The 19,992-nt window shown below is 40.7% G+C and overlaps 1 protein-coding gene across 1 annotated transcript in view; it reads left to right on the top strand.

Moving 5' to 3' along the window:
- STAB2 (stabilin 2) overlaps window positions 1–19,992 on the top strand; it is an 82,635-nt gene that overhangs the window by 1,963 nt on the left and 60,680 nt on the right. Inside the window, exons 2-12 of the mRNA XM_064729959.1 lie at window positions 266–399; window positions 1,546–1,661; window positions 6,208–6,293; window positions 7,121–7,190; window positions 8,941–9,036; window positions 10,007–10,132; window positions 11,581–11,777; window positions 12,508–12,641; window positions 17,317–17,450; window positions 18,970–19,052; window positions 19,709–19,858. Coding sequence (XP_064586029.1) covers window positions 266–399; window positions 1,546–1,661; window positions 6,208–6,293; window positions 7,121–7,190; window positions 8,941–9,036; window positions 10,007–10,132; window positions 11,581–11,777; window positions 12,508–12,641; window positions 17,317–17,450; window positions 18,970–19,052; window positions 19,709–19,858 — 1,326 coding nt within the window. The remainder of the gene's footprint in view (window positions 1–265; window positions 400–1,545; window positions 1,662–6,207; window positions 6,294–7,120; window positions 7,191–8,940; window positions 9,037–10,006; window positions 10,133–11,580; window positions 11,778–12,507; window positions 12,642–17,316; window positions 17,451–18,969; window positions 19,053–19,708; window positions 19,859–19,992) is intronic.

Raw genomic sequence — 19,992 nt, 5'->3', positions numbered from 1 at the left:
TGACAAACTTAGCATTTGTTGATAAAGCACTGTTAGGAAAAATATTACACTTAGAAGGGTTTATCCTGCAGTGGTTGGATATATTTTGTGCAGGAAAAGCTCTAATGTGTGGCCTATTTCTTAGTTTAGCTCCAAAACAAGGAGCTCCTGCTGAACAGAAAAGAGCTGTGAGTGAGCACAAAGCGGAGTTAAATTTGTCATTTTTCAGCAATGTCACTTGGGGTAGTGTTTTTCCTTCTTGTTAATTATTCTGCTCCTATTGCAGGTGAAGAAGCAATGTGACCAAAGGCTGCTCATTAGGATGAAAACCAAATGTGTGCCTTGCTCTTTAAACCTTGACACCCAGTGCCCTGCTGGTTACACCAAAATTACCAATGGGACTGGGACACCGGACTGCAGGTACCTGCTCTGCCAGAGCTTCTCATTAATACTGTTTTTCATATTAATTAATTTTAATATTAATGAATATTAATATTTCTAATAGTGTATTTATTTATATTGATATTTTTATTTATTTTTATTTATTTATATTGATATTTTAATTCTTCTAATATTGTATTTATTTTATTGATATTACTATTCATTAATATTAATGTTCATTAATAGTAATATTAATAATTAGTAATTATTCTAATAGTGTGTTTATATTATAAATATTAATAGTTTTCTGATATGAATTAATATTAATGTTGTTTCCAATATTATAAAGATATTAATATTGTTTCTAGTATAAAACAATATCAGTATTGTCTAATATTATAAAAATATTAATACTGTTTCTAATATTATAAAATAATAATACACATCAAAAACTCTCTAGTCTATGCAATTTTCTTATGAACATTTACCATTGGCTTCACCAACTCCAGAACTGAAGCTGCATTCAGGGTGTTTGATGTTTGAAGCTAAACAGCAGGTGATATAAGAGGAAAATAAACATTGTTATTGATGGTCTAACAGATTTTCTCTTGAATAGAATCATACTCTCTTCTATATTTATTCTGCATACTGGATATGAATGATACAAAAATATAAATTTATATACTATATTTAGGTGTTAATCTTATATATAATATAAATAAAGTATTTTTCACACTTCTAGATCAAGAAGTTGTGGGGGTGAAGGGCAAGAAGAGATATCTCAATATCAATATCAATTTGACGTCTTGCCATTCCAACTGGGGAAAAGAAGCAGTATTTTAGAGAAAATATAACTATTTTCAGCATACTCAGAATTTAAAGAACCTTGATATTAAACAATTTTTAAAATACTGTATCAAATCAAAAATCAGAGAAATCGGCTGTATTTAGGCTGGGGTGGGAAGATAAATACACTGTTTAAAAGAAACAGCTCCAAGGATCTTTTTAGACCTTGACATCCAATGCATGTTTTAATGAAGAAGAAAAAAGGTAGATCAATGCAACCAAGCTTAAAGTTCTCTTGTTTGCCACTGAAAGAATAAGAACTTAAGAATTTCATTTCCCTTCCACAGGAGGCTTTTAAGTATTTTAAAACAGCTCTAACTTTTTTTTTTTTCCCCACAGGTATTACCTGGAAACTAAAACACACACACTTTCTTTTTCGGGCTGTCGACACCGTTGCGTGAAGGAATTTGAGCAACCTGAGTGCTGCCAGGGACACTGGGGCCCAGACTGCATGGGTGAGTTGTTTTGAGGTTTTATTTTCGTACAGAATTTGAACAGAAATAAAGCAGCAACTTTTCTTCTTTTCACAAACTATTGCTGTGAGAAGTTTGTTCCTCTAAGCTTGTTATAAAAGTGGAAATAAATAGCAGTTTTCAGCTAAAATGCAGCTAAAATTTCAGCTAAAATTCAGCTTTTCATTTACAATGAAAAATTTGTAGAAAAGCGAAAAAGAGCCTCAGAAAAGAGCCTAGAAAAGAGAGCCTCAAAAAAACTCCTAAATTTTGAGATTTTCAAAACAAATCATTGCAGTCAATGCCTGCAAAATTATTTCATTCAGGAGGATCACCAAAAAGGATTTTAAAAAATTAAGATTTTACAATCACAAATGAAATGTTTCATTTTAGGTCAAAGCCACTTTCTTCTGCATCTGAAATACTTCCAAATCTCTCTAATTCTTGATTTTGTGATGCAGGGAGGATCTTTTCTTTTAGCTCAACTTGAAACTATTTCTTTAACTGCCTGTGACTACTGAAGCAAGGGAATCAGGAGTGCCTCAACTCCTGCTGCCCCTTTTCTTAGGAAAAGCTTTCCAGCATCTCCAAAAACGCATCAAGTCTCAGGCTACCAAGATGGGCATCCAGACCAACAGGGGAAGTTTCCCTGCCCAGCCAGAGTGTTTCCTCCTTTAGTTAATGGCCTCAAGGTCTGTTTCCATGTCTGTGAAGTCCTTTGTCCACAAAACAGATTTTTAAAAAAAAATTATAATTTTAGCCCAAGCTGTTATTTAAACACCAGAGATTTATCTACTAAAGGCAAATAGCAGACAAATGGATAAGTCACAACATGATTTATCCACTAGAGGAAAGCAGCTCACAGCAGCTTCAAGGGAGAAGCCAGGCAAAGAGCTGAGTGCACAATGTGTGGTTATAACTCCTGAAGAGAGTCACTTTGGGGTGGTTTAACCTCCCCACCTCCAAATGCAGCCCAGGAGCTCATCCTGCCATGATCAGGGTGCTCTGGGCAGCCACACAGTATTTCTGGAGGGACATCAGAGCCCCTGCCCCAGAGGCAGAGCCCTGCCTGCACCAGTGTGTGGAGGAAGCTGCCAAGGCAAGGAAGCCCTCTCTTCCTCTGGACAAACTTCCTGACCCCAAAAAGCAAAGAATCAAGGTCTCAGCATTGTTTCTGCTTTCATTTGGAGGGAAAAATATAGTTATCTCCACGTTATCACAACCTCTGTAATAGAATATGGCACAAGTTGAAATATTTGGAGGAAAGACGGTCCTTCCTGAGGCTGGGCAAAAATCCCTGACTAGATGTTTGCTTTACATTTATCATCTATGGCAAGGACAAAATTAGGTCTTAGACAGCACTCTGACTTCCTTAAATGATAGCACATGCTGAAACACACAGTGTGAATGAAAAATCTTTTGTCCCCTTCCTTCCCTATGAAGCACACCAAGCTATCCAGCTTCACACCAATCCCTCTGCAAAAGGCCATAAAATCAAAAAGAAAAAACACAGGATCAGAAAAGATCCAGGGGGAAAGAGAACAGCCTTTCAATACTATCATCCAGCCACAGGTACTACAGCTGGAGGAGCTCAGGTGCAGAAGGAGCTGCTCCCTACCCCAGCACAGGTTCCCATTCTGGGCAAATATTTCCATGGCTCCTAAAAAAAAAGCCTGAAAGGTGTATGATATGACCAACTGAGCAGAAAGGATTGTAAGAATAAAGGGGAGGGAAATGTTCAATGAAAAAATAAAGGCCAAGAGGAAATATACTAAATTTAATGCTATCAAATTATATGGTTCAAAATACTCCTTTTCAAGTACTACTCACTGCTTTAGCCTCACAGGGAGTCAGGTGAAGAGTAGTTTTTTAAGAGGCTCTATTTGACAACACTTGGAAAATGCTGAATTTAAGTCCATGAAGGGGAAAAAATGCTGTTAGATATGGCCTAGATTCAAAGGTTTGGCCTTCACTGACATCTGTTAAGAGATGAGCAAGAGCATCTCTTCCTTACTGCTTTTCAAAAAGCATCCTCAATAAAAGCAAAGGTCTGGCCTCTCCCCAGGGTGGCAGCAGGGGACTGTGCCAGCCCTGCTCCAGTGTCCCAGCACTGCCGCCTGTGGCCCTGCTGGCTGCATTAAACTCTTTATCTGCCTGGCCAAACTTGTTCAACAATCTGGTAATTTACCCCACTGCTGATATAGCTGTCCCTTGGTGCTGGTATCAAAACAAGAGACAAGATGCAGGGAAGACAAGGAGTGAATGAATGCCAAGGGCAAAAATAAAACCTGCTTTGTTAACAATTGTAAACAACTTTTCATAGGAATTATACCATGAACTCAGTTTTTTCCATCCTTGCACATTCAATAAAAGCATCAATGCAAGTATATTTTTTTCTATTCTGTAGAATGACAACTATTAAACAGCTGTCATGAATCTTTAAGATTTAGCTGTCATATGGTAGCCAGAAAACAACATTCATTAAAACCACTTTAAAGATTAAAGGATATGTATTTATTACTTTCCCTCATTTGTAGTTATTTAACCTAAATTCTTAAAACATCTTCTTATTTCAGCATGTATGAGATAAACAGCACTTTAATTTTCATCTTTAAATCAGTTGTTTTTTCAAAAGAAGCTTAGGCAGATGCAGTAGACCTCAGACTACATTAAGTAATAAATGAAGAAATATTAACAAGTGGTATAAAGCCAAAGCTTTCAGTGGAATTAAGTTTTCACATATGTACATCCACTTATTTGCTCATCACTCTGTCCAAATCAAATTCATTCTTACTGAAACTTCCACATTATCTAAATACTCTAAATCAGGATTAACTACAGAGAGGGAGCATGAATCCAGTGCTGCCCATCCCCACCACACAGAACAAACTCTGAGACTCTTTATAAGTAATAAATCCACAAGTAAGGTACAGCAGAGTACCTGTGATGCCAGGAGTAGTTGGATACATTTAGATACCACCTGCAACATAATTATGGCACTTAATGGGAATTCTAATTACAGGAAGGAAAGGCTTATGGAAGAGAGTCAATACATCATTTCCAAGGAGGGGCAGGACAACTGTGAAAAATAAGGGTATCCATATAGGGGAGAAAACCTAACAGAATGATCTGACTAAAAGCCACGGTAATATACATTTCCTGTAGAAAATCTTTCAGTAAAGATTTTAATCTTCAAATTTTTCAGACAAAACAATTAGACTATTTTTATTATAAATATGGTTATTTTTTTTCTTATGTCATCCTGCTGTCTGGGGTTTTTGTTCAGACTGTTTCACCTTCTGTACTGCTGCCTGTAACCATGGTTTTAGCACCAGAGGCACTGAAGAGCATAACACACCTTTGGCATACAAGTTTGGTTACTGACCACAGCCCCTTGGACAGGATTTGGTTTTGAGATATCTAGATATTTCAATTTCTAAGATCATTTGAATAAAATATCACAGTCTTATGAAGGTAGCAGGGAAAAGGAAAAATTTCCCACAGAAAGAACATTCCGTTTTTTTTTGGTTTTTTTTTGCGGGGGGGCGGAAGGCTTATTAAACCCTAATTTAGCAACAGACAAAATCCAGAGAGCAAATTATCAATCCATCAGAGTTACATCAACATACAGGAGTGTTCAGGCAAGCTCCACTTGCGCCAGAAGAAACAACAGCTTAGCCACAAACAGGTGTGGCAGAGGTGGACCAGCAGACTTTAGAATAAAAGAATTATTTTTTGTTCACTCCTCTGACACAGTTGTGGGGGTCCCAGTTGTTGGTTTCTCTGGGTCTGTATTGAAGGCACTTGAGATGGCATTTAATGTTCAGACTCAGTTGTTTATTATTTCTTATCAGTAAAACAGTCTCACAACCATGAGTTCTGCAGCAAGGCACAAAATGGCCAACAATCCCTTGTTCCAAGGTCTTTTAAGACTAAACTATCCAATTAAGAGCTGACACCTGGATTATTTTCCCTTTTAACCCAGTAACTGATCCCAAAGAGCCCCCAATGTGGACTTTCCTGCCCAATTACAAAATGCCACCCAAACCCATGGAGAAGAAGGAAGAAGAACCATGAAGAAGAAACCCAGGATGACACCCTGTGCCCTCCATCTTGCTTCCATCCACAACATACTAAAAATCCCAAATCCTAAATTTCTCACGAAGTGATACACCTACACTTCTCTCTATGATCTATTTCACACTTCTGTGGATTCCAGGCCATCTTGAAGTCCAGGAAACTTTCTCAATGAGTGAGGGTCAAAGTCATGCTCCCCTGGGGGTCAGGGCACCCCAGAGCAGACAGAGAAATATTCCCTGTGGGTTTCCACACACAGCCACTAGCCTGAGTTCCCAGACAAGAGACAGTGGTGGTTTCTGCTGATGCTAAGATACCAGTGAGGAGATGCAGGCAGCTGCAAAACAGCAGCTGTGCTCCAGAGTCCCTGTTTAGCCCAAAACCCTGCAGCTGCCAAGGCTGTCACCTGTGTGCAAGGGGAGCACAAGGGTCACAGCAGGGTGGCTGATGGCTCAAGCATTGTCATTTCCAGCATGTCCAGGGGGAGCTGCATCACCTTGCAATGGGAGAGGACGCTGCTCGCAGGGCATGGCTGGGAATGGAACGTGCACTTGTCAGGTGAGTTCTCTCTTTTGAATGAAAACCAAATCAACAATAGCATGTAAGCTGTCCTAAGGAGTAATGTATGCCCTACTCTACACATACATTAAGGGAAAACGTTCCAGAAACAGCAGTGATGATCAGCTTGGAGTTCATTTTTTGCTTGGATTCCATTAACTTTCACATTATTATTTCTCCAGACTTAAACATGTTCAGGTGGAATTAAGAAATTCTTTAACCTTGCCTTCCTGAGACAGGTGTTCTGAGTTCCTCTGTTTTTTAAATTGTGCTCTGTTCCTGTTTTTTAGATTTTAAACTTGTGACTTTTGGCCTAAATAGAAAGAACTTATACATGGGGCTATACTCTCCATACACTGTTCCTTTGCTGAGAGTGCAAGGTGTAGTGCTTAACCTCAGACAAATAGATTTTAATTTAAAAAAATTAATCTTTTTTACTTCCCCCTCTACTGGTTCATCCTTACTTGACATCAAAAATACTCTTCTGGGGACATACGAAAAAGAGACAGAGGTAGAAGCAGCTAGAAAATACAACCCAACAATTGTAAGCCTGATTTGGACATTAGACTTGATTACTGTACTTGAGTTACACCTTGATATTTAGAACATCTGATTCAAAGATCTACAGATTATTTTTTAAAAAGATGTGGGGGCAACAAAAGATTGTTAAAAAGACAATGTTTTCCAGATTAGGGTAGCTACTGTTTGAAGCTATGTTATATTCTTTTGGCAGCAAAAGATGCTGTTTTCAGCCTGCTAAGCATATATCTGTCTGCATAAAGATAGATGAGAAACTTAAGTTTTGATTTCCATTGTGTAATTCACAGAAAGGATTTGGTGGGACAGCCTGTGAAAAATGTGCTGAAGACAATTTATTCGGTCCTGACTGCACATCAGGTAAATTTGAATTTGCTTTATTTGATTAGGGAAAAGAAGGGGGTGAAAGCTGGATTCAGTCTGTAAGAAATCACAGTGAAATGGGTGGAGGGCCCACAGAGTTCCCAGTAAGAGCTGCTGTCTGCCTCAGAGAACACAATGGGGAAAGGAAAGAGAGCTCTTTGCTCTGTCTTGTGCCAGGGAGATCCACAGTTCTGTCAAAAGTGTGATAAAGGATGTGCCTACTTTAGTTTTGGGGTTTGGGTGGTTGATGAATTCACTGATTAGCCACACATCTCTCAGAAGTGGAAGTCTGAAGGAGCAATTAAAGCCATGTACACTTTCTAAAATGTTTATGTATCATAAGTGTATATATGCATATAACATTTTCCACTTTTGCCTTCTTCTTAATGGTCCCTGCTATTTTATCTTCCTGACTCTTGCTGAAAATCACACTGAAAAACCAGAAAACTGCCTGAAAAAGAAATTTAAGTAGTCCTATTCTTAAGTGGTAATAGTTGGTTATCTCAAAGTAAAACTCCTTTTCTTCCCTCAAGATCTACATAATGTTACTTTTGAGGAGTCTCAAATGGTCTCAATTTAAATAATCTGTGTCAGTATTTCTACACTAATCCTACACCACTGCTGGCTCAAAGGCCCTTTTTCTACCAGCTGTCCACTGGATGCCAGTGTTGATACACAGAAATGTAACTGAGCCAGCATTTTCATGAAAATAAGGTACTTGAATGCATTTAATATCATAAATGTAATTATTTTTCAAGTTGTTACTGGAGGATTCAATTACATATTAATTTAAGCAATATATTATACTTCAGCTGTCAGATATTTGAGCTCCTCCAATGTTCTAAAATTAATAAAATATAAACAGTGCTCATTTGTGGCTGCTTTTCAGTAATACCTTAGACATTCCTGGTTTTTATGTCTATTTTATTTTATTATGTCTATTAAGATAGGTAGGAGGTTGTTAATTAGTGCAGGTAATTTGCATGAACACAAGCTATGTTTTTAAGGGGAAGAGGATATGCTACATCACTGCAGCTTAAACATGAGGTTGGCAATACAATTCTGTACCTCTTTTGGACTTTTCCAAGTGTAACTCTGAATGTCCTTTTTAAAAAGCATCATTACCATAATTCAAGCAGTTATAAAGCTTTTTCAGAATACTTAAGGCTTCAAAAATTATTTTTCAAGGGTCTTGTAGTTGCCTGGACTGTGAATGCATCATCTTGTGTGCATATTGTCACTGGGTTTAAAACCAGAATATAACCAGAAATGAGACACTACAGGAAGAGAGAAGTCTGAGACTTCTACAGTGATAAATTATGCTTTTAACTAAATAAATTCTGTTTAGGGAGGAGAAAAAAAGGTCTTAAATCTCATCTCTTCTTGGGGTTTGTGAGAGATACAGAGTTGAACAAAACCAAGCAATAGGTTACTGATACTAAAGAGGTCTATGTTACACATTATATCCAATTTTGGCTTCAGATTGTTTGCCAAATTTTTACAAGTTTTATGGCATTAGCAACAAATCAGTGTGGTGTTTACAGTGTGTTCTGCAGATTTTCAGACTTGGGGCTGAAAAAAATTAATGTGATATTTATGATGTATGCAACTGCAAGCACTGATCGCCTCATCTATAAATTCAGGCCCTCAGTTCAGAGCTGCTGGCTAGGACACACCTTGCTATGAGCAACGATGGCTTTCCAAGCACCATCCTTGCTCAGCAAAGCAATTCCATTTCTCCCTGCAGTTTGTGGCTGCGTTCACGGAGTGTGCAACAGTGGGATTGCAGGGGATGGGAGCTGCACTTGCTTGTCTGGATACAAAGGGCCCCGCTGTGACCAGCGTAAGTAGCATTTTCCACAGGACACAAATTCAACAGCTGTGATACAGGTGGAGCTGGTGAGGATGAATTGGTCTCAGGTTAGTCATGCAAGAGCAAGCAAACATAGGCTGAACCTTATCTGTTTCTCTGGGTCTGTATTGAAGGCGCTTGAGATGGGAGTTCATGCTCAGACTCAGGTGTTTACTATTTCTTATCAGTAAAACAGTCTCACTACCATGAGTTCACCAGCAAGGCACAAAATGGCCAACAGTCTCTTGTTACAAGATCTTTTAAGACTAAACTATGCAATTCAGAACTGACACCTAGATTATTTTCCCTTTTAACCCAATAACTGATCCCAAAGAGTCCCAATGCAGACTTTGCTGCAATGCAGACTTTTCCATCTGATTACAAAATGCCACCCAAACCCATGGAGAAGAAGGAAGAAGCAGCATGAAGAAGAAACCCAGGTTCTTGTTCTAGGTGGTTTTGGCTTGCCATGATCATGAGGGGCAGGAGTCAGCATGAGAGGAGTAGCAGAGGGGAGGACATTTGGTGAATGGATGTTCAAGGGGTTAGGCCTTTGTTTGGGTAGTATGTTGGCCTAAGTCATTGGAAGCTGATGGGTGATTAACAGGCTGTATAATGTAATGTTAGTTCATGGGTGCTTGTGTGAGGAGAGGAGCCCTGTGCCCTCCATTTTGTTCCCATTCACAACATACTAAAAATCCCAAAACCTAAATTTCTCACCAAATGATGCATCTACACTACTCTCCATAATCTATTTCACACTTCTGTGGATTCTAGTTTATCTTGAAGTCTAGGGAACTTTCTCCATGAATGAGGGTCAAAGTCAGTGCTCCCCTGGGTGGGGGTCAGGGCACCCCAGAGCAGACAGAGAAATATTCCCAGTGCCCTGAGTTTCCACACACAGAACTCAAAGCCTGAGACTGTGCAGGCGCAGCTTAACCTGTCCCCCTGTGTCCCCCAGCCATAGCAGAGTGTGAGGCACTGCAGTGCCCTGCCCACTCCAGGTGTGCTGCCTCAGGGGAGGATGGAAAACAGCTGGAATGCACCTGCCTGCCCGGATTCCACGGGGACGGTATCCAGTGTGAACGTAAGTAATGCCCATGCCTGCCCCAGTTCTTTAAATACACCACCATTAGTGTTATAGCTCAGATATGGAATGTGCTTTTGAGCCACATCTCACCATCTAATTTTTCTTTTGGGTTCATATCCCAAAGCACAACCTACATTCCTTCAGGAAGAAACAAAATCCTAAAATGTGCTTCAGAAGCCCATCCATCCAATTGCTAACAAGTTACAGCCCATGCAGACTAAATGCAATCAGACTAAAGCTAGTCAGCCTCCTTGAAACACATTAGGTGGGTACTGGGTCATCAGTGCTTACAAATCCACTGCTCTCACATCCCTCTGCTCGGTACAGCTCAGCCTCAGAACTTGCTTCCCTAACAACAGCAACCAAGGACTTATATTTATTCAGCATCCATCCTGTGACAGCTCAGCTCCATCAGCAAGCACAAGCTCTACAGGCAAGTAAAGTTCATTTCAGCTTTCCTGTTTTTCATGAAACAATGCTGATAGCATCTCAGCTACAGGAAAAATCTACCTTAGAGATGTCTTTATAGACTCAACTTGCCATTCAATGCCCAAATTAACTGTTTAAGAGTCAGATTTTTTTTTCCCTACTCACTTTATGTCTTATGGTACCAGTCCTTCTTTCTAGACTAATTGCAACAAAGAATATTGTTTAATCTGATGCTGGAAGCACAATTTAGAAGAGGTTGGCTCAGATCAGTCTCAGCTGAGGGCAAATCAAGGGAGAAAAGAGGAGAAAACAGTGAGAAGCACCACTTTTTAGGTGTCTCCAGGGCATGCCATCTTCTAGATACAACATTTGCTTAACTGCAACCTAACGTGGACACAAAGGTGTGAGAAGATGCTCTCCAAGCATTGCTTGATCTGGAAAAAGAACAAGCAATGCTATTGCCTCAAAAAAAAATAGTTCATGAAAATAACTAGTGAGCTTCTAGTGCCATCCTGAAAGCAGAAGAGTGTGGAAGACTAAAGTACCTGCTGGACAGTTTTCCATACAGCTGAACTGATGACATACTGTTTAACCACCGGAAAGGAAAGAGTGAAGGCCTATTGTAATGAGAAATATTTTCCAACTGATCTAACATGTGTTTGAAGCTTGCACAGACCTCGTACCTCCCCACCTGACCTTCTCTAGTTAAAACCCACCAGAGAACAAGGAAATAGTTGTGATATTTTAATGAGCATGTTACATGCTTTAATCTGTTTATAACTCGATCTGCCAAGTCAAGAGATCATTTCTGCTCAAAAGCAAACAGTTGGTTGCTATGTTAGCATAAACACATTCCTCCCTTCCATCTCCACGCGGCCACAACACTTCAGACTTGGCTGTTATGAAAAGTTTAGTCTGCCCAGGCTTTGTTTGGCATGGAGGTGCTCTGGTAAACCCTTGTCTTCACTTTTAGAACTGTGGGCAATGATTCACTTATTCACTCCTTTTTTCACAAGCTATCAACCCGTGCTCCAGCAAGGTCTGTGATCCTAACGCCGACTGCATTTTCCTTGGGCCAAACCAGCACAAATGCACCTGTGGAGAAGGTTACACAGGGGATGGTGAAATCTGCCTGCCCATAGACCCCTGCCAGGCAGCACATGGGGGCTGCCCTGCACAGTCCAGCACCTGCATCTACGATGGGCCAGGAAAGGTCAGTGTGACTGCCCAAAAAGAAATAATGCTTCCTCTCCAAAAAGAAGCCATGAGGCTTCTTCTTCTTCTTCTTCCAGCTCCCAAGGAAATCAAATGCTATTCCTAGTTTTACCATAAGCCCTGCTGATGACCAGAAGGGAATTCTTTTAGCTCCTCTCTGAAAATAGGAATGGCAATAGTGTTGTTTTTTGGCTCTGATTTGCCTCCCCCAAAATGGAGGCAACTGAAATAAACCTTCTTCCTGTTAAATTCTGTCGCTCTGACACAGGGGACTTGCAGAACCAGCAGGGCCCTTACAGTGGTATTACATAAACATGTCTAAATTGGGTTTGTTTAGGAAAGAAGCAATCTGAGTCTTTGAAAACAATCAATGAACAGCACTTCACTTATTATTCATGGTGTTGGGAACTGGCTCCAATTTCTGTGTGTAAAACTCACACCATCAAAAAAGCAAGGCTTCAAAAGGCCTGGTTTGCTTGGACAAGAGAAGAGACAAAAAGGGACTTGATAATTCAAGATTCTTTTGCAGTTCATGGTCATGTCTCAGTGAAGTGCACATGGCTGAAACACAGGCCGGTGTGTACAAATATAAGCTTTACATTTGTGTCAGAACTCACCAGGGGATTAACTAAGACACTGTGTTCAAGCTCTAGTTTCAGAAATTATGCTGAAATCCACAATTTGTGCACTGCTAATTTTCTCTCCCCTCTCTCATCCTTCTGATTCAGTCCCACTGTGAATGCAAGGAGCATTATACTAACTTTGTACCTGGGAAAGGCTGCAGCATGATGGACAGCTGTGAAACAAACAATACCTGCCACAAAAAGGCCAAATGCTCCACAGTTGCACCAGGACAGATTATGTGAGTCTTTTTGCTTATGAAATTTTTCCACAGTTTCTCCCTCCTTCCCCAGTAAATGGGTTGCTGAAACAAATCCTGTAGATGGACACCTCCTGAAGTTATCTTTAATGGCTTCTTTATCAAGGACAAATCACAAGATTTAATGGGGTTAGGGCCATTAACACAGTGATAGATTTCAGCAGGCCACTTGCTAATACCTATTAAGTTTTATTTTTAAAGCACTCAGAGGTCATTTCTACACTAGTAAATAAAAGGGGCCAAAACCTCTTTTCTCCTCCTCAGGGCAAGCAGCATTGTCTGTCTTACAGCTAAAGCCTCTTCCAAAACAGAGTAACTTTCTCTTGGCAGCAGTCCCTGGCACATGCTTTCCCTGGGCACTGCCAGGGAGAATGCTCCTTGGTGTGGGCCAGAAACACGCCAGGCAGCATGCTGAAAATTAATCAGCATTAATTATGGGCTAGCACTGGAATCCTGCCCCTTCCGAGTGCACCAATTCAGACACAACCAGGGAATCTGCCCCCCCCCCCTCCCCCCCAGGCTGTGAAAGCAACACCAGCCCCAGCAGATTCCTAAAAACCTCGAGTCAAGCAAGGGGAAAACTGCAAAACCTCTGGCAGACTTGGATTTTGCTGTGCATGGATGTTGGGAAAAAGGCACAGGTAGCACTAAACTCTACAAAGCTCTCTTAAAACACAGAATTTGGTTTATATGTTTCTATAGCCCAGTGATGGCAGGTACTGGGTTAAAGCGCCTGAAACAACAGTTTTTGGGAGCTGAGAGCTTGAACATGAAGGACAATAAAGGCTATTTATTGTAAGTTAGGAACAAATTATCACCTAGATCCATGTACAGAAAGCATTCTCTCAGGAGAATATTCTCATTGCCAGTCCTTGTCTCATCATGCAGTGTTCCCTGGCTCGGTAAAACCAGCATCACTTCTACAATGGATATTGTGCATTTCAAAGAAATTTATCTAGAATATCCCCTCTCTCTCTTCTACAGCAAAACGTGCTACTCAAACTGCTCACTACAGTCTCACACAACACTTGGTATAGAGTACTGCCATACTGCACAACAGCAGCTGAAATTTTGAAATAAAGTTCCAAATCAGGAGCTTTTTTTTCCCTAATTAGTCACTGTTTTACCATTGTAAAACAATTTTTGAAAGCTGAGAAAGTTTTGAGAATCTTAGAATGAGAAAATTAAAAATTTATTACTGGGGATGGAAAAGAACAATAAAAATTCTCTGCACATCATCCATTTAAAGATATTTAATGGAAAAAAAAAAGTACAGAAGAATAGAGTGGGATTGAAATAAAACTTGAGCTAAGGAAAATTCTTTTATGAAAGAGGAACTTTAAAAAAAAAAAAAGCATTAATTTGTAAATGTGGGCACAAAAAATAGGTTTTGATAAGTGACAAACTATTTTGGCTGCATCTCAGATTTGAAATGTATTTCGGGAGGCTTTTTTGGTTGTTTTTGTTTGTTTTCTAAAACACAGAGCTATAACAGATGCCACAAAAGTGCATTGTTTCCTTTCTATTTTTGGTTTGTTTTTTTTAAGGATACAGTTGTGCTATTAGCTTTCCTCACACTGACATTTCTACTTCCTCCAGAACCAAATCATTTGTACAGGAATAAATATTTCATACACGCAAAAATGTAAAAACCCCAAACATTTGTTTTGTGAATATAATGCAGCAATCTCCCCAAAAATCACCATTGCCTTTGTCTTATGTTGCCATGTAGATTTTTCCTGAATGAGTACTGACCCTTTCTCTGGTGTTGCTTCAGCACAGTGATCACATTCAGCCTTGCCCAGGAGCTAAGAAGCTCCAACCAATGCAGAATTTCACTGCACATTAGATCATAACTTCCCTGGTTTCCAAGGAGAGCTGCCCTACTGCCAGTTAAACTCTATTATTTTCTCTTAATGCCACTCTTATTTTTCCTCTAGGTCTTCAATGTGGAAATTAGTAGCTTCTTAAACCAAAACTCTATCATATTATAAAGGGTTTTGGTAAAATGGAGATAGAAAGCTGAGCTTTCCTCTTCCAGAGAAATAGATTTTTTTCTTCCCTGAATAAGCTGAAGTGGTGAGAGTTCCCATCTTTTCCAGTCCTGCTGGTTTTCCCCATGCCCAGCCACAGAAAGTCAGTTTCTCCATCAGAAAGAGTGAGGAAGCACACAGGTTGAAGGGTTCAATCCCATGCAATAGGTGCTAATCTGTAATTGCTCAATGCTTTCCTTTGGCACACAAATCCAAACTATGTCACTTGGATGCCCACTCAGTTATGAGCAATATTTGTCCTCAGGAGAGAAGTTTCAAACCATGCAGGCATTCCTGCAGTGCACTGTGCCCCCAGAAATGATAGCCAAAAAAGTTATGTTTAAACACCTGCTTCTTTATGAACATTTGGTGAAAAAGAGAAGAGAGCTTTATTTTGAAACCTGGATCTGATTTGTGCCATATTTCAAGGGTAGTTCCTTTTTTCTACTTTGCTATTTCTCAGCTCCTTTGAAGCCTCAGTTGCTTTCCTCTCTGTTCAGAAGTAGAAGAGAGCTACCTACAGCAATTCAGCAATATGTGCCCCACCAGAAAAATGGATCAGCTCCCAAGGAGCAGCTGCTCCTCTCTCCCAGCTGTAAACCCTTCATCCAGGCTCCACAGTCACGCTCTCTCTGCTCAAGAGATCCCCTTAGAAAGAAGTGGATTCACCCTCACAATAGCATCCTAAAAATTTAGGTTGCTTTCAGATTGCCATTTTTACCCAGGATCAGATTCAAAGCTTGAGACTCTTGGCCAAAATCTCAATGTTCTTTTGAGCCTGTATGCAGCTCCCAGACTGCAGGGACTTGTGGGGACTTTCCAATAACATTGCTCTCACTAGAGAAACAGCTGCAGCAGAGACCATGCATGGGAAAAAGGAGAGGGTCTGGCGTCTGGCTGGTGCTGCTGTGGGGTGTTAGGGGCAGAGGTGGGGTTTTAACAACCAGCACATGCAAATGAATAATTATAGAAAGGGCATCTTAATAATGTTCCTTCTCCAGTGATGCCATTAGGAAACAAATATCCAGAGAGATGAACCATTGTGGTTAGAGGTGATATGAATATTGAACATGCTGCAGACTTAATTGGGAAGGGCACTGTTAATCCAGTGTCTGTCTGTCCATCTCATGGGCACTGTGACCAGGGTCTGCTTTAGACACCCAGAGTACTGGGCCAGGCACACCCACAGGATGGAGTCCCCAGGAGACACACAGGGTGTTACATATGAGATGCTATTTGCAGAATAATTCCATTTCCAGACGAGACACAGCAGCAGCAACACCTACATCTAAAAAAGCACAAGATTTTGTGCTGCAGCAGGAAAAAAAAAAAAACATTAAAACTACAAGTATTAATGCCCAAAATGGTGGCATTTTAAAGGGCAGAGTGAAAAACCACCACTTTGTTGTGTTAAAAGCAAAAAAACTTTTTCTACAAAACCAACTGCAAGGATTGATGAGCTGCTATCTTATAGTGGATATTTTTGCCCCCAACGAGGAGGAGAAAATGATGCATCTGACTCCGTCTCATCAGAAGGCTAATTAATTATTATACCATATTATTCTATACTATATTACATTACATCCAAACTGAATCTGCCAAGCACCCAACTCCGCACACAACTGCACAAAATCTTGTAACTATCAGCCCACAGTCCCTACACATACACACATTTGGCCCTAATAGGCCAAGGAAACAAAACACCATCACTTTGGTTAAACAATCTCCATACTGCATTCTACTTTTGCACAAACATAGGCACAGCAAATGAGATAAGAATTGTTTTTTCCTTTCTCTGAGGCTCAGAGAATGTGAATCTCAGAAATATTCTTGGGAAGAATTGCGCCTTGCTTTTCTCTGTGAAGAGAAATGTGGCTACACTATCACCTCCCTTAACTACCATTAATCTTGCCAAATCCCATGAGTGAGCTCTTCACAAAACAGACTCCCTGCTGCAAGAGCCACCTGACACATTTATTCTCTGCTCTCTCCTCACTCACAAACAGAATAGGTGACGCCATCTTATTGCAAAAGTTCCATACCTTCTTGGCGATTTCTCATGGGCATCTCCTTGCAGTACTGACTCCTTCTTCCTCACAGCACAGCCAACAAACTCCATCTCCCTTCTCAGCACAGCCAACAAACTCCAGCTCTCTCCTCACCCAGTTAACCCACTCTTTTACAGCATTCACCCTTATTAGACACAGCTGTGGCCTGTTAAGGGCAGGCCTGTTCCTAATCTCTGGTGATACTAGCACAGCTGCAACTCCTCAGGGGTGAGATTGCCTTCTGCACCATCTTTACTTTTTTACATTCTATCCCCCCACAGGTAAATTCCGTAGATTTCTGGGCTCCAGCAGCCACAACACTTTTGGAAACAGAGGCTGCACATTGCCTCTATTCAAATGTCCTGCAGGACAGACACTGCTGCCTCTATTCCAAGGTCCTGCAAGGCAGACACTGCTGTCTCCTGCCCACTAACACATTTCACAGCTTGCAAAAGCAGAGAATTAACCCCAGTGCACCAGCGTCTCCTGGAAATGCCTTCAGAGGAGCAGCAGGTGACACCTGGTGGCAGTTTATTGAGAGGCACAGCTGAAATCCCAATCCCAATCCCTCCCCAGGTGCACGTGCCAGGAGGGCTCCATTGGGAATGGGTTCGTGTGCCATGGGAACATCGTGGAGCGCCTCCAGGAGCTGAATGCACAAGTGGGAGGACAGTGGCAGGGCAAGCTGACATCCAGCCTCCTGCTCATGGGTGAGTGCCCTGGTTTGGTAAAAAGTGAGTTTTTTGGGAGGCTGTGGAGGTTCAGTGAGTAAATGAACAAAAGCAGAGCCCAGGGGGCTGATCCTCCTGTCTGCCCCCCAGCATGGCAGCGCACGTGCTGCCCACTGCAAAGCCCCTCAGACCACCTGAAGCTGCTCTGCTCCTCACACCATGAATGCAGAGTGCAAGAATATTGCAGAAGTGCTAAACCTGTTCCACAGCACTCACACATCATTTAACATCGCCAGTGGATTTCGCCCCACAGTAACAAGTGGGGTTACCCCACTTCTTCTGCCCCCCACTGTTTTGGACAAATAAGATTTGGCCTATAATGACACACACTAGTCCACCAAAAACACTGGCATTCCCAGTTACCTGGTGGACTGAATAACCTAACAGCCTTCATCATCTCTATGGCCAAAATTTTGAGGTATGAACAAGCACTGCTAGAATTGAGCTGGATCTTGGACTTAACTTGTAAACATCGGGGGGGGAGGGGGGGGGAAAATCCTTCTCTTTAATATAATTTGCTCAGTCCCACAAAGCCCAGCAATCAAACTAAAGATCATTAATTCCTGAACCGAAGGAATAAGGATCCTCCATAGCTGGCCAAGGTCAAAACCTGGTAGAGATTTTCATGCTCAGTGCTGAGGATCAATATCCATTGGCTCAGCACTGAGCTCAGTTGCAGTTTCTCTGTGCATTTCTCCTCACTTGTCTGAAAAGTGCCCAGCATGCTGAATTAACAACAACCCAGATTTCATGTTTTGGACATAAATGTGCCATATGATCAACTTGCCAGAAGCTACAAAGACACATTAACCACTAACCACATGTTTTAGGTTAACTTAAAACGTTCACTCCACACTGATGTCTTCCAAAAGCTAAGAATTTACAGATGTTTTGTGGGACAGCATATTAATTTTGAGATACATTATCTGTACAATAGGCCTGTAACAACTGTAGAGATTTTTTCAGTTCTGATTTTATACCTCTAGAAAAAGAGCTTAATATCAGAAATATTCAATGCCCTCAGCTGCAGAACCAGTGGTCTCTCATGCTGCTGCCTTGGATACAGAAATAGCCTCTGAGTAGTAAATGAATCCTAATTAACTTTCGGTGCATCTAGTTTTGATTCCCTGATATTTGCAGTACCAGTAGGTTATCAGCTGCATATTTCTCACCCCATAGAGACTGAATTGATTTCAATGTTCCCCAAAGAAGGTGCTGGTTCTGTGTCCTTGCTCTGGTCTGCATGCCACAGAATCCAGGCTGCCAGAAGCATCCTGAATGTTTTGCCTCATTCTGTGTCAAATGTGCAGCAGCACCTGGATTTCACATCCCCATCTGTCTCTCATCTTTTAATGGCTTGTACTTTAGAACTTTAAATTAATATTTAATAATCAGATACTATTATTGCTTATTCTCCCTTCACAGCTTTGCACAGTCCCTTTGGCAAATGAGGTTTTCAATAGGCATTTAAACTTTTTTTATTCCCTCTTCTCATAAGAAAATACCTATGAATGGCAGCTGAGCACTCTGGGACCATTTACTGTGCTTGTACCAACAAACAAGGGACTCAAAGGCACAAATGTAAGTAAACAAGAGAGAAGGTTTCACGTTTGGGGGATTTGGTTTCTGCAGAGATCTCATCTGTGTTGTGTTTTGATTCAGCAGATATAAATAATTTGCTCTAATACACTTCCAGTCATATTTAAATCTAGGGCCTCAGGCTGCATTTTTCCCACTTAAAGGAAAAACAAAATAATTTGGTGAGTTAGGGTGGAACACTGTCACAGCCCAAGCTAAGTTTTGGATTTTCTTACATGACCATGCTCAAAGTCTTTTCACTCAGCTGGGCCAGGGGTTGGACTAAGACCTGAATTGTCAGCAGCAAGGCCTGCAGGCCACCTTTGTCATAAGGGGGATAAAAAAAAAATAATGGCTTTAGTGAAAAAAAAAACAAAACAAAAGAGAGACTGACATGTAAGTAGCTCTTTCCACTGGCATCAGGACAGTTCTGGAGGCACCTGCTGCTCATTCAGGGACACAAGGGTAAAATGTGAGCTGAACCAAAACCAAGAGAGCAACCACTTTTTTCAGACCCCATCACCTTACTTCAGGGAAAAATATGTAATTTCAGAGTGAAAAAACTAAAGAGAGCAAAAAAGCATTCACCGTGCTTTTTTTTTTTTTTTTTTAAGATAAAGCCTGCATTGAAATAAATCTCTGTTCCTCTGCTTTTCTAGGTGAAGGATCTTCTGAAAAATAAACAGAAAGCCCAGTACTTCATTAAACTCCATATTATTGCAGGTCAAGTGAACACCAGTAGCTTGAATAATGCTAATGTAATATATACTTTGACTGGCAAGCCAGGAGAGATGTCAAAGGGAGAAAAGGTAAGTGACCTTTTCTGTTCCCTCCACAAGGAGCAGAAAAGCTCTTTCTGCAGGGAGACATCAGGGTGAAGATAACTGGAATTAGGAAAAACCACAGTCATGGCCACAAGGAGTTCAAATCAAACTTGAAACCT

The sequence above is a fragment of the Zonotrichia leucophrys genome, chromosome 1A (genome assembly GCF_028769735.1).
Source record: "Zonotrichia leucophrys gambelii isolate GWCS_2022_RI chromosome 1A, RI_Zleu_2.0, whole genome shotgun sequence".
Taxonomy (NCBI): Eukaryota; Metazoa; Chordata; class Aves; order Passeriformes; family Passerellidae; genus Zonotrichia; species Zonotrichia leucophrys.
The sequence above is the reverse complement of the archived record's forward strand: the minus strand, read 5'-3'. Positions and strand labels throughout refer to the sequence as shown.